This window comes from Xiphophorus hellerii, chromosome 20 (assembly GCF_003331165.1).
Source record: "Xiphophorus hellerii strain 12219 chromosome 20, Xiphophorus_hellerii-4.1, whole genome shotgun sequence".
Lineage (NCBI taxonomy): Eukaryota > Metazoa > Chordata > Actinopteri > Cyprinodontiformes > Poeciliidae > Xiphophorus > Xiphophorus hellerii.
Window position 1 is genome coordinate 14,873,008 of NC_045691.1, and position 13,462 is coordinate 14,886,469.

A 13,462-nucleotide genomic window follows, 5' to 3' on the forward strand; every position below is an offset into this window, starting at 1 on the left:
AATAGACAGCTACTTTTCACTTTTACTTTAGTAAACATATTATTGAAGTAGTGCTACTGTACTAAGTACATTGTTTGGATACTCAGCCCACCTCTGCTTCCTACTTCAGAAATTTGACCGTTTTATTCAGGCTGGTTTGCGAGGGGGGAAGCTCAAAATGAACATCGTGTTCTTTAAGCATCTACGTGAAATACACATGTCGCAAATGAGATGTGTGAAAGACTGCTGAAAAGAAACAATTAAGAGTTGCGTCTTCAGTTCTCTAAAAAAAACACTCCAATCGAATCGAAGCTCCTCTTTCCATCGTTGCTGCTGCTGCAACGTGGGGTTTCCCAGACCCGACTGCAGGGTTACCGCGCCCATCTCATCGGTCGATGGCTGCTTGAGAGTCATACTACGGACAGGTCAGGTGTTGGGTTTTGCAAAGGTGAGAGTCTAGGCTCCCTTGTTGGTGAGGAATAGTGACTTTTTAAAATTAGCTGAGTTGACTGCCAGTGCACTGTCATCCACACAAGGCTTGTGGGTGTGATTTCCCCCACCCCCTCCCCTCTCCGCCTGGTTGTCAAGCTCCCCAGCCGTAGCCTGCGTTCGGGAAGGGCTGCTCCTCAGAAATCTACGCTAGCTGGCTTAGCTAGTTAGAAAGCTAGCACTGTGCTGTTCGTTGATGCGTGGATCGGAGGAATACGCCGTCTTGGGTTCCAGTCAATGCCAAAACGCAAAAACAGGCGCAGATTGAATCAGGTAAGGCAAAATCAAACTATTATATTGCGTTATCGCAATTTAACAGTTAAATGTTAATCCCATTAGCTGGTGAATTGTGGTATAATCGAACTGCCCGGGGGTGGGGTAGCAGCAGCTAGCCTCTTAGCCATCAGTTAGCATCGGTTTGCTAACGATAAGCTTATTTTATTATGAGCGGTTGCATGAGAGTTTGCCGTAAGGGTGGGGGTTAATCTCGGAACTTTGTGTCAGGAGCCAGTGGGTAGATGGTGGCAACCATTTGTGTCTATTACATCCAGGCAATTACGAAACATTAACTACTCTTAATGTCGCCGAAAGGTTCTGGGATTCGTTAAAGCAGCGTTCTTGTTAGCCTTTCAAAACTGCTGTCAGTGAAGGCCAATAATGGCCCAGTCAGGGGAGGTGCTTCTTGGCCTAAAATACGAGTCTCAAAGCTACTCAGTCGCCTGAAAATTTGAAAAAAAGATTTAAGAAATGACAATAAGGAACAATGCATGTTGTATATGTTGCATGCAAAGTGTAATAATATTGTAATCTTAAATGTAGAGATGTTGCTGTAGGATTCAGGTTGACACATAGGGTTGGGCTGAATCAAACGTCCTGTAAACAAATTTGCTATCAGATGTTTGTAAATGACAATAATAACTAATCTACTAACATGGCTTAATTCTGTATCAACTTTCTTTAATTATGCTTATAAAAAGTCAACACTTTAGGATAGAAGGAACATTAATGTGGGCGCGTTAACACCCTGTTTTTGGAAGCCAATACGTTAGCTTACTTCGGCCCCAGATGTGCACCGCCTTTCCTTTGAAACCATCTAAATTTCTGTAACACATAATAGCAAATTTCGTTTACTTTTTTGGGGGGAAAAAATAAAACACCCCGTGTGTGTTAATTACATTTGTCTCACTGTGGCGATACAGGCCACCGCCGCCCGACCTTGCTGGTTTTTTTTTTTTTCTACACTCTTGGGTTTTACTACAAGATTTTAAAAAAACCCGTAAATATTCTGATACGGTGCAATTAAATTAGCCGGGGCCAGTATCGTTTAAAGAGATTGGTGGTGTCCGAGTAAGTGGATTTCTCTGGGACGGTAAACAAGACACTTTCTGGGTTTATCCGGTGTTGGCTTAAAAGCTAACTACATAGCACTCCGTGCAATTGCGGAAGATCAGCGGAGTCCTCCCTGAAAGCGGCTGTGGTTTCGTTATTTTGCATTAGACGATGAAGCCGTTAGGTTTCCGTGGTGTAAATTTCATAGAAACTTGTGGTTAGACTCCATTTTCGGTAAGTCGTTGTTGACGCTTAAGTGAAATATAGGAATTTGAGCGTTTATGTGAGTTTTTCTTCCGAATATGAGCGTTGCCCTGCCTGTAGGCCTACACCGACAATCTGCTAGCAAAGCTAACTAGCAGACAGCAGTCTGCAAGATGGCGTTTAGCTGCATCTTCTCACATTTTCATTAGTGCATAGCATATTATCAACACATAGTGTGTTGCTAACTAAATGCATATATTTGATTGGACTTTGACACCAGCAATCTGATTCGTAGCCTCTTGACGCAATATTATGCGGAATTACTGGAATGTTCTCACCTTACAAACAACAAACTAACTGAAAAGCTTTCAGAGAGGCATTCAAATACAATGCAAAGTATTTGATTTGTTTGTAACAGTGTTGAAGGCAAATCACAGTGCTTACACAGAACTTCTTCCGTAGCTGTTTGCACACTGAATACAGTGTTGGTTCAACATGCACACTGCAAACAGCAAAAGAGACTACCTGTCAGGTTTGTTAATGCAGTTTATTTTACAGCTGCCTGTTAAATATTGCATAATTTCTGTTAACTTTTAATGTCCAAACTCATTGTTTAATTTTTAGTATTAAGGTTATGTATATATTCTTTAATAATGCACATTTCCCCCTCTCTTTGTACAAGAACTAAAAGAGAATTTCTGCTTCAGGACAGTCACTTTAATGGCAGCCATTAATCTAGGCACTTTTTCAAACCGAGTGCCTGGATTTTTTTTTTTTCATGTGTTTATGAAAGAATTAAGATTAAACTCATCCTTTTATTAAGCTGAAAACATATTTCTAATGCCTGGACTGGCTTTGCTACTATTTCTGTTAGCAGACATGGATTGGATTAGGGACTCATTGACTGAGGATTTCAGCTTTTAGGATTATGGAGTTGCTCAGTGATATTGCTGGTTATGGCCTTTTACATGATCCAGCTTTAGATCTGTAAAACATTGCATTATCAGAATTCGGCCGTCTTTTGTAAACAGATGTTTACACGTGGCCCTTTTTCTTCTAAGTTGGTTAAAATTGCAGCTTCAGTTTCAGCAATCGCAAACAAACACATCTCTTTAAGCCTTGCAGGACTTGGAAACAGCTAGTGAGCTGCCACTCCAGGCTGTTTGCTACTGCTCATTGTTTATCATGCAGTCAGCTGACCCTGATCAGGCGCTTGGAAAGGAGAAGTGATGAGAGAGAGGAACTCCGTAACTGTAGGCATCTACAGATCTTAATGGGAAATGTGCAGCTATTTCTGTTCTCTACGCGGGATATGTAAAATTTGGTTACGGCACAAAGATGTTAAACATCAAAGTTCAAGTTGTGAATGCAAATTACAACTAAGTTAGAAAGAAATCTAAATAATTAAATTCAATTTGTAGGAAAAAAAAGGGCTGTAACACTTTAAAGGGTACTGAAAGTGATTCGGACTGCTGCAGAAATAGGTTAGTATCACATCTGAGACCAAAGTAATGTGGTTCTGAAACCCAAATTAAACAATATTCTCCAGATGCTATCAGGCGCCTCAGATAAAACTGGAAATAGAAGGGTTTTGTTGTTGTTTCTGTAGGCAATAATAATATATTAGATTTAAAAACCACAAAAAACTAATCAAAGATTTAAAAAAAGTAAATTAAAAAATATTAATTGCTGTCAAAGTAGACATAAATCATTCACAAAAGATTAGGGCTACATAATATTTTATGTATAAAAGTATGGAACTGTGTTAATAATAATGTTGAGCGTAAATAATTGTGATTATAGATTTGTCCATAGCGAGCTTAACAATGTTACAGTTACACTAGTGGCGATATTGCAAATTAGACTTCAATAAACAGAATTATCTGAAAATTGATCAAATCGATTGAAAAAGTACAAAGAGGTTAAATCTGAGTTTATATATTAACTTTAAACTTCAAATTCTATTGTGATGAAGATTGCATTCTCCTGTCTCTGGATGTAACTAAATAATAACTATATTCCATGACACGTTTTATTACAAGATTAATGAGCGTAAGAGGATCATCTATGTTAGAAAGGTCAACCAATCAGCAAATCTGAAAGATGATGTAGACAGGTAGAGAAGATTGTCAAACACGTCCTGCAACTGCCAGTGACATTAGTGTACTGACTGAAAGACACCAGGTAAGGGAACTGAGAAGCAAACTCATAGCTATTTACTGCTTATCTCACGCTGTCGTTATTTATAGTTTGTCTTGGGTGTGGTTATTAGTGAAGCTTTAATTGATTTAGATTTAGCTACTGGATAGAATTTAATTTATACTTAAAGCTCATGTCAGGAGTATCTTTTTTAAAGGTTATGCTTAATATCTATAGAAATCTAGCTTGTAGAAGAGATATTAAAAAAAAAAAAAAGTATTCCTGTTCACTCATAGATTTTAATGTTTCCAACTGTCAGAAAATCCATCAAATCTGGCAGAGATAGTTTTAAATATTAATAATCACAAACAATGGAGTGTAATTATGTGTTCCCAGTTGTAGTTGTATTAATATAAAGCTGTATTAAATTATAATTGCAATCTCTAAGTAATTTGTGACTACCTACAAATAAAAAATACTGTTAGGGATTTGCTATTTTTAAAGTTTTTTGTCATACAGTTTAATGAACTGTTGCATAAGAATCGTCTTAAACTAAATACTTTTGTTTTGTAAGCCAATTAATCTAATTATGTTCTAAACTTCTGATAAATGAGACATTAGATGGTTTAATATGAGTATAAAAACTAGTTTTATGGCTTGAATTGAATATATTTACTTTATTAGATGGACATTTAGATGTCCTCTTGGTGCTGTATTAATATAAGTGGCTTATTGATCACTTGGCGAAAATTCTGACTATCCCAGGGATTGAGGTCAACAGGATAATGACTGCTTTTCGGATCACAGGAAAGTCATGCCTTAACAGGATTTGTCTGCTGATCTGAATTGTGTGTCAGGACACATCGACATTGCAGCAGAATTATAAGGTTGAACAGGGAGCAGTATGTTGCCCATTTTGTTCTATCTGCTGGTTAAAATTGCTTTTGGGCCATTACCATTTTGCATTTTAGATTTCTAAACTAATTTTTAAAATAATGTTGCTCTTCCTCTTAAAATAAAATATTGACTGTATATGTTTACTTTTTTCTCTCTCCTTTTCTTTTTTGTCTGTTGTTAGAAAAACAAGTGCCCTGGTAGTTGGAGTAAGGTAATTAAAAAAAGCAGGATAAGATGAGTGAACTGGACCAGTTACGCCAAGAGGCAGAGCAGCTCAAAAATCAGATAAGAGTAAGTAACAAAATTCGATTGTCTATATAGAAGTTGGCGCATGTGATGTGTATAAATGTAAATATGCTAAAGAGCTAAATTCTCTTTTTTTCCAGGATGCTAGAAAAGCATGTGCAGATGCCACACTATCACAGGTAATGTCTGACAGAGTGCTTTGCTCTGAAAGATTCATTGTGAATACAGCAGAATTCAGAGTCTGTAATGTTTTGCAGATTACAGCTAATGTCGAAGCCGTTGGCCGAATCCAGATGCGTACAAGACGAACGCTGCGGGGTCATTTGGCCAAAATCTATGCCATGCACTGGGGGACAGACTCCAGGTACGTCGACGTTATTTTCTAAACATGGATTTTTAGCTGAAACCATTTTCCAGCTCTCTAATGTTGTTCCTGCTCCTGTTTTTAGGCTTTTGGTCAGCGCCTCTCAAGATGGAAAACTCATTATTTGGGATAGCTATACCACAAACAAGGTGAATTTTATTTAAGGATACAGTAAAAATGAAATGTGCAGCAGTATACACGGATGCACAAATCAGTGATTTTGCTTTTTGCACAATTGATTTTTTTATTCCATAAATAAATATGTTCCTCTTTCAGAAGAAGAAAATTTGTTTATTGGTGGTTCTGATCCAAGCAAAAACAGAATTATACTGCAACACCCATTTTTTATGTGCTGAAGCCGATACTTTAGTTCTTAAAACAAAACTGATGAGTTGGGTTTTAATTTCTGTTGTTTTTAGCACATTAAAATGCTTTTGAGGTAAACTCCCAGCAAATGTTTTTTTTTATGTGTAATAAAATATTAGTTGTTCTTCTGGTGTACAGATACGCCAGTCTTCTCTAACCTGTACACGTTACTTAAGCGTAAGTGAGTTATTTACTATAGGTTCAACGAGCAGTTTTGTTGCTGATGTCAAGTTTTGATTTGCTACTTTAAATTTATATCTATGACAGTTTTTTAAAGAACTGTATTACAAGAACATGTTAGCGCAGCATTCAGATTATATTTCCTAGCATTCCCTGATAGAAGTTATTAATTATTCACAATAGGAGGAAAAACAATGAGTGTGAGATAGCAGTTGTTTAAAATAAAAAAGTCATTTTATAACAAAAGGCAGCAGGTTTGACAGTTTTAGCTTTGTGTTAATGGTTAGAATGGCCATCATTATTAAAACTCCTGTAACTGTCTGGATTTCCTGAAGACGATGCATCCTTACCAAAGCTCTTTTCAAAAGATTTCCCAAAAAGCTGCAAATATTTCCAAATCCAAACAGGTTGAAAGCTTAAATTCTTAACCATAGAATGACTTTCTGTTACTTTATTAAACCTTCCCGTTATCTGCTTTAAGTTTTGCTCTCTCAGCCTGATTTAACCACAGATATGTCACCTACAAGTCTTTGCTTTCTCTGATATCGAACATCACTTAGTCAGAGGCTTTGAATTTAAATAACAGCCTTCAAGCTGAAGGCTGTTATCTGAGTCACCTGATAGTTTAGAGAGGATTTTGAGTCTCTGACTGGTCAGTACCAATCAAGGTCAAAACTCTGCCCAATACCCTTTTAAGGTTTTTTTTGGCACTAGTAACTTTTATTTGTGGTAGATTAGACAGGAAATTGGTAGAGGTAGAGAAGATATGCAGCAACGGTTCCTGGGTAGGAATTGAACCCCAGATGGCTGAGTTGAGGACTGATGGCCTCTGTGGGACGGCTACTCCTCCTCTACACCGCGCTCCATCAGGCTTCAATGCAGGATGACATCAGCAGGCATAGAGTTATGATTAGAAAGTTTTCTTTACCATCTTGTATACCTTAATATCTTCAGAGGTTTTAAAATCTCATTTCAAGTTTTTTGTTTCTTTTTTAGTGTTGGCTTTCAGTAATATTTGCTGCATTATAAAAGTGAAGTCAGATCTTGTAGGAAAAACTTTAGCAGTACTGAGATTTGTTCAGTTCTGCATAATTATTTTACTGGCATTCCTTTTGTTTAAAGTTAAACAAGCTTCTCATCTGTTTAAATTTCTATTGTTTCCTGTGTCAAAAACAGAACATTCTTGCTTCAAACTTGCATTTTCTCTGAACTAAATTTTCTGTGTGTGTTGCTGTGTTCTGCAGGTTCATGCCATTCCACTTCGATCTTCCTGGGTCATGACTTGTGCATATGCACCTTCAGGAAACTATGTGGCCTGTGGTGGCTTAGACAACATCTGCTCCATTTACAACCTGAAAACACGTGAGGGGAATGTACGTGTGAGCCGTGAGCTCGCAGGACATACAGGTATAGGATACTTCACAAATACAGTGTATTTGTGTACAAGTATAGGTTTACATAAAACCGCATTGGATTTTTGGGTTATTTATCAAATTTATCTGCTGGTTATTTGACTGTTAGGATACCTGTCCTGCTGTCGCTTTCTTGACGACAACCAGATTGTTACAAGCTCTGGAGATACCACTTGGTAAGTTTAAAAAAATAAAAAATAGCTAGAAACTCTTAACTTGTCTAAGTATTTTTCTATGAAGGGAACTGAAAACAGTCTGACTGTCTTGTTATTTTTCACAGTGCACTTTGGGACATTGAGACAGGCCAGCAGACGACCACATTTGCTGGACACACAGGTGATGTCATGAGCCTGTCTCTTAGCCCCGACACTCGGTCATTCGTCTCTGGTGCTTGCGATGCCTCTGCTAAACTCTGGGATGTTCGAGAGGGGATGTGCAGGCAGACTTTCACTGGCCATGAGTCTGACATTAATGCTATCTGTGTAAGTCATTTAAGCTCTGCTTCACTTTTTAAATGCACATTCTTAATGTGGCCAAGTTATGTACCACTGTTGTGCTTTAATATTTGCATTTGTACGTTTCAGTTCTTCCCTAATGGCAATGCCTTTGCCACGGGCTCTGATGATGCCACCTGCAGGCTGTTTGATCTGCGAGCTGATCAAGAGCTGATGATCTACTCTCACGACAACATCATATGTGGCATTACCTCTGTTGCATTCTCCAAGAGCGGCCGCCTTCTTCTGGCAGGATATGATGACTTCAACTGTAATGTGTGGGACACACTAAAAGCTGACCGTGCTGGTAAGTAACTGAGCAATGTCTTAAACAGGTTTGTCTCAAATAGACTCTTTTACTACATTACATTTTGTACAAAAATGGTGTCAGATCACTTTGTTGCTGATCAGTGACCCAGCAGTGGTAGAGAGGGTGAAGTTTTTGCCTTGAAAGCTAAAGATGGATGTTGTATTTAAAATTGGATTAGTAGCATGATCATGTGTGCAATAAAAATCCTCAAAGGGAATGTGCTGGTTAACAGCTGGTACATTTGGTTTGAAACCTAAACATTTGCAATGATTAGAGTTAATATTCTGCATTAATCAGCAGCCATCTTAATGGCAGTAAGATGAAGTTCTCCCTTTGTCAGCAGGCTGCCTAACAGTATGAACAGTGGTTCTCATGCTTCATTCAGAGGCTTGCACTACCTTAGCAGATGCTACAGATACCTGTTAATCACCCATTCATTAAGTTGTGGGAGTGGCAGCTGGGGAATAGCTAAAACATGAAGAAGAAACCAGGAATTACAGCTGTCAAACAATAGTTTCTTTAAAGCATCTTAAGGTCACAGGAAGTTTCTAGACAGGTTAATTTTTTACCATTCATTTTTCCTGAGGCCTCTTAAAGTCTCAGAAAATCCTTAAATTACTTAATTTCAATTTTAAACTTTAAAGGTCAAAAATACCTTCAGCTTTGCTACACTAAGGTTTAGTTGTGTGTTAAAAGTTCTGCTCCTGAAGTAGACTTATTGTACTTTCTTTTGACTATCAGTAATTTAAATGTAGTTCTGCTGGAGTTGTGTGACTGACAAGAAGTTTGTCTTAAAGAAATTCAGATATTTGCTGAAGTTTTGAGCTGAGAATAAAGTCAATAAACTCCCAAAGTGATTACATTTGACCTGTTAATGTGGCATCACACTGTTTTGACAGACCTGACAACTGATGGTTCTTTTTTTTTTTTAAGGTGTGTTGGCTGGACATGACAACCGCGTTAGCTGCCTGGGAGTTACTGACGATGGCATGGCAGTTGCAACGGGATCCTGGGACAGTTTTCTGAAGATCTGGAATTGAAGCCTGAAGGTTCTTTTTGTCGTATTTGCATTAAAGGTAGAGATGCACCGATCAGAATTTTGTAGCTGACTTTCTATTTCTGCTTTTTGTTAAGCTTTGTCCTGCCAATACTAACTTCATCAGTTCTAGTTTCTCTTTAGGAACATTACTTCAACTACATTTTGCCAGCCTTCCTTTGTTGTGCGGACATTCGTTTTTTATGATAGCCGAAGTGTCATGCTTGCTATTAACATGTTGTTAGCATCTCTATAAAATACTTCTGTGTAATCTATAGAATAGAACTCTGAAATTTTCAAAAGGCTGCCAACATTTCAAAGTTTTATGACAGGCAGAAGTAAAATCTCAGACTTTACTGTACTTTGTTCAGTCCTCTTGTTCTCAGCTGGAGGTCTTGCTGTCTTTCTCTCAGCTTTTTGAACCACAGACATCTTATATGACAAAGAAAACGTTCCTTGTATATAGCTTCAGTTTCCTCTGACATCATCTAAATGCCTCAGGGCACCATCCTTATTAAACAGTGCAGTTTTTACACCCCTGTTAGTACGTAGGAACAGTTCATTCACTGTAAATGGATCAGTTGGATTGTTGAATTTCTAACCAGCTGATCGCCGGTCAGGGCAGGAGAGGCACAGAATCGTCCGATTCCGATCACCAGCTGATTTCTCGGTGCATCTCTAATTGAAGACGATTAGTTTATCTTGACTTTAATAAATATTCTGAGAATTCATGGGCCGGCTCAGCTGCTAGGCATAAACATCTGTATGCTATTCTGCTTCTCTGTTTCTCCATGACTCTCTCTTCTGCTGCTTCTCAAAATGTCTTTCTTTGTTCCCCAGATGTTCTTTTAACTCCAAAGTTGACTGGAAGACCATTACAACTTGAGAATGTTCACAGCGTCATCTTCAACACTGTTTAAACTGACTTGGACACCACAAAAACGAAGGGAAACCAATGCCTTTCCTACACAAAGAAGAGCACAATTGTTTATCACCTAGTTAAGAAAGGATCTCCTGTGGTATCAAATCAGAAACTTGTGCATTCCTTCTTGGACCATTTTATGTTACCTTGAAAGAGAAAACAACACTATCATCCCATGCAAATGTGTGCGTCTTGAAAGCAAATGTTGGAGTGTAATTGTACAAATTATTTAACTTTTTTTTTTTTTTTAAGATTTCTATTCTGATGGTTTATTATTCTCGATGGCTTTTCTCTTTGTCATATTTCTTTAGTGGTTTTAGATATGTTTGAATTACAGCTTGTCTTTGTAATCCAGGTAAATCAAATGAGAAAAAAAACAAAAAAAACATGCAGAAGTAAAAGCTTGGATCATATTACACGAGCAGCTTTCGAAAATGTCCAGGATGTATTTATATTCTAGCTGTTTTTGTTCCATCACGGCTTTTTGCACATGAAGCTTCGCCTCTAAACTAATAACATTGTTAATTAACCAGGCACATGCTATAAGTTATGAATGCTCATTCCAGTACAAACGGAGTTATTATGAGGAAAACTATCCAGTTAAACCCCTCGATTCTTGTACATGCCTTTTTGGCTTTTGGTGGGGAAGGGCAGGGTAGTGATTTAGGTTCAGAGTTTAATAAGGCATGGCTTGAATTTACTATATAGAAGGGGTTTTGTGTTCTGTATCCACTTTGAGTGAAACACCTCACCTGACTTAAATACACACTTCCTTTGCTTGGGACTGCAGTTACAACTCTGTGAATGAAATGTACAAATCAATGTCTGAAAATAATGGTCTGATGTTTTAAGTTAAGACATAAAATTTTGTCTGCCACGAGTTAATTTAGATGTGCATGCTGTAGACTTGCTTTCAATGGTGCAAAAAATCCTAGATTTTCTTTTGTTACCAAAAAGGAGAGTTAACCTATTGATTGAACTTAATAGAGGCCATTTTTTGGCTCAAACTCTGCATACATCATGTACTAATACTGGTAATGCTATGCACCAGAGTGGGCAAGAATGATGAAAGGCTTGATATTAACTTCATACTTAGTGTAAATTATGCTTACCAGTTCTATTGATGCCATTTTAAATAAAAAAAAAATTATAACAATCATAGTGAGAAATCTATCCTCTCCTTCCAATCTTCACTCTCAATGGAACAAAAATGTCCTCACATACTGTCCATACTAAAACTTTTGTACAATTTTATTTTATTTTTTTGGTCTTAAACTGAAAATCGGAGCATCTGAATGCCATTTCACTGTATACAGAAGCACTTTTGTTAAGGTTGTGAGATACTTTCACTTTTCTTTTTTTTTTTCTGCAATGATGTACAATAAATGTGATGTATACGTGTGTGGCCACAAGTGAAAATGCGATTCAACTGAGATGGATTTTCCTTTTCTCTTTCCATTGATAATATAGAGCTCGGCACCCTTATGTACCTTTCCACTTTTTGTATTTCATTTCAGTCTGTTGGTGTTCCACGGTGAGCTGGATGCAAGATAGATACTGTACTAAATTGTACTGTTATTGATTGAAAAATGTAATAAAAAGCTGTTTGAGATCTCTTTTGGTGCATTAAAAATCTTTAATTGACTTTTACATGTTTTTGTGTTAACATTCATCAAGTTGTAACTAGTTATTTTTAACCACTAAGCTTTTTTCCTCCCTCTGTAAGGGTAATACTAATAATGCACAAGTTAAACTTTCATAACATTAGTTTCAGTTTAATGGTGGAAGGGGAACATATTTTAAGACAGCTTTGTTCAAATTGTCTTAATTTTTTTTGTTGGGCCTTAGGATGTTCAGGTTTGAGAGTCACATAATCTGGATTTAAAATAGCATCAATTAATTTAACCAGAAAATCAAGAATTACTTATGCTGCAAAAAAACTATACAGATAATCACAGCTCCTTTTTGAGCTGGAGTTTTTTTTGTGTGCTTATTGAGCAAAGTGGCATCCATTTTTACTGTTTTATAGATTGACACAAGTATAAAAATTTTATTCTTAATCTGTTCAGGTAGCCAGTCTGCTTAAAATGCTTCTTGTAGCCACCATTCTATTACTTAAGTCACCTTTATGCTGAAAAGAGTGGCGCTTTATTCTTAGGACTATGTTTGACTGTTTTTCCACACCAGAAATATTTCCAAATAGTATTCTTCTTTGAAGGAGGAAACATTTTAGTAGATTTCTCTGTGAAACAACAGCTGATGGAGAGGTAGTGCTGCATTAATAAGCAGTTTGAGAAAGCCCACACTGTTGTTTGGATTTTTCAAACATCCAGATCAAAGGACTTTAAACCACAGGGGTGGATAATTTTAGCAGTTTTAAAACCACAGCTTTTAAAAATACCGTAGATCTTGGTACTGAAAACTGGCCCATGCACATATCTGTCACTGATTCCTATTCTAAGATCAATCTAAGTGTTTTGAATTACAAAGAAAAATAACATTTGCAACCTGTATATATGTCATCATATAACAGTCAAGACTAAAAACATTTCCAGAATATCTTAAGTTCTTTGAAAGAGAAGTCTGAGGTGTATAAATCTTAATCTCATGCACTCCTTTTGGTAGATAAATTTATTTTACAGTATAGATTTAATTTGCATCAATAAATCAAAAGAATACAATTGTATAAACAGTAATGGTTATAGAGTCTAACAGCTGCTGAGAGGAAGGAACTACTATAAGACACTTTTGTGCACCTAGGATTCAGTACTCTCACACATAGAGTTTTCCAGTTCAGTAACAGCTTCATGCGATTGGCATCTTCTGATAGAAAACAACACATTTTATACACTTTATTTGCCCAGTAATATTTGAATGTTTTTTATGGCCTATAGAATCTGTGGTTATTTTTCAAAATCACTGATTCCCATTTTAGTTGAATCCAAACAATTAGAAACAACAAAGACAAATAATTCAACTTCATTATTCTTACAAGTATGATGGTTATAAATGAGTTTCTTCTCACTTTACATTATGCATGTGAAAATATATATATAAAATATTTTAGAAATAGTGTAAATGGGACCTATTTAAAG

The 13,462-nt window shown here is 36.9% G+C and overlaps 1 protein-coding gene across 3 annotated transcripts; it reads left to right on the plus strand.

Annotated features, from left to right (window-relative positions):
• The first annotated feature begins 329 nt into the window (after positions 1–329).
• gnb1b (guanine nucleotide binding protein (G protein), beta polypeptide 1b) lies at positions 330–12,011 on the plus strand. Of its 3 annotated transcripts, none has more exons than XM_032549191.1 (11): positions 330–741; positions 5,219–5,328; positions 5,424–5,462; positions 5,541–5,647; positions 5,733–5,796; positions 7,438–7,600; positions 7,715–7,781; positions 7,886–8,087; positions 8,190–8,406; positions 9,343–9,458; positions 10,286–12,011. In XM_032549191.1, the coding sequence occupies exons 2-10, from the start codon at positions 5,272–5,274 to the stop codon at positions 9,447–9,449; spliced, it is 1,023 nt and encodes a 340-aa protein (XP_032405082.1). In that variant the 5' UTR covers positions 330–741; positions 5,219–5,271; the 3' UTR covers positions 9,450–9,458; positions 10,286–12,011. The 3 variants fall into 3 exon arrangements, with proteins under 3 accessions (XP_032405082.1, XP_032405080.1, XP_032405081.1); XM_032549189.1 differs by having other exon boundaries at positions 331–741; positions 9,343–9,485; XM_032549190.1 differs by lacking the exon at positions 330–741 and adding an exon at positions 2,010–2,031 and having other exon boundaries at positions 9,343–9,485.
• The last annotated feature ends 1,451 nt before the right edge of the window (positions 12,012–13,462 follow it).

Excerpts from the sequence above, each read along its gene's own strand:
- gnb1b (XM_032549191.1), top strand. The coding sequence starts at position 5,272 with ATGAGTGAACTGGACCAGTTACGCCAAGAGGCAGAGCAGCTCAAAAAT. Across the intron at positions 5,329-5,423 it reads AGCTCAAAAATCAGATAAGA|GATGCTAGAAAAGCATGTGC; the intron begins GTAAGTAACAAA and ends CTTTTTTTCCAG. Across the intron at positions 7,601-7,714 it reads TGAGCTCGCAGGACATACAG|GATACCTGTCCTGCTGTCGC; the intron begins GTATAGGATACT and ends TTTGACTGTTAG.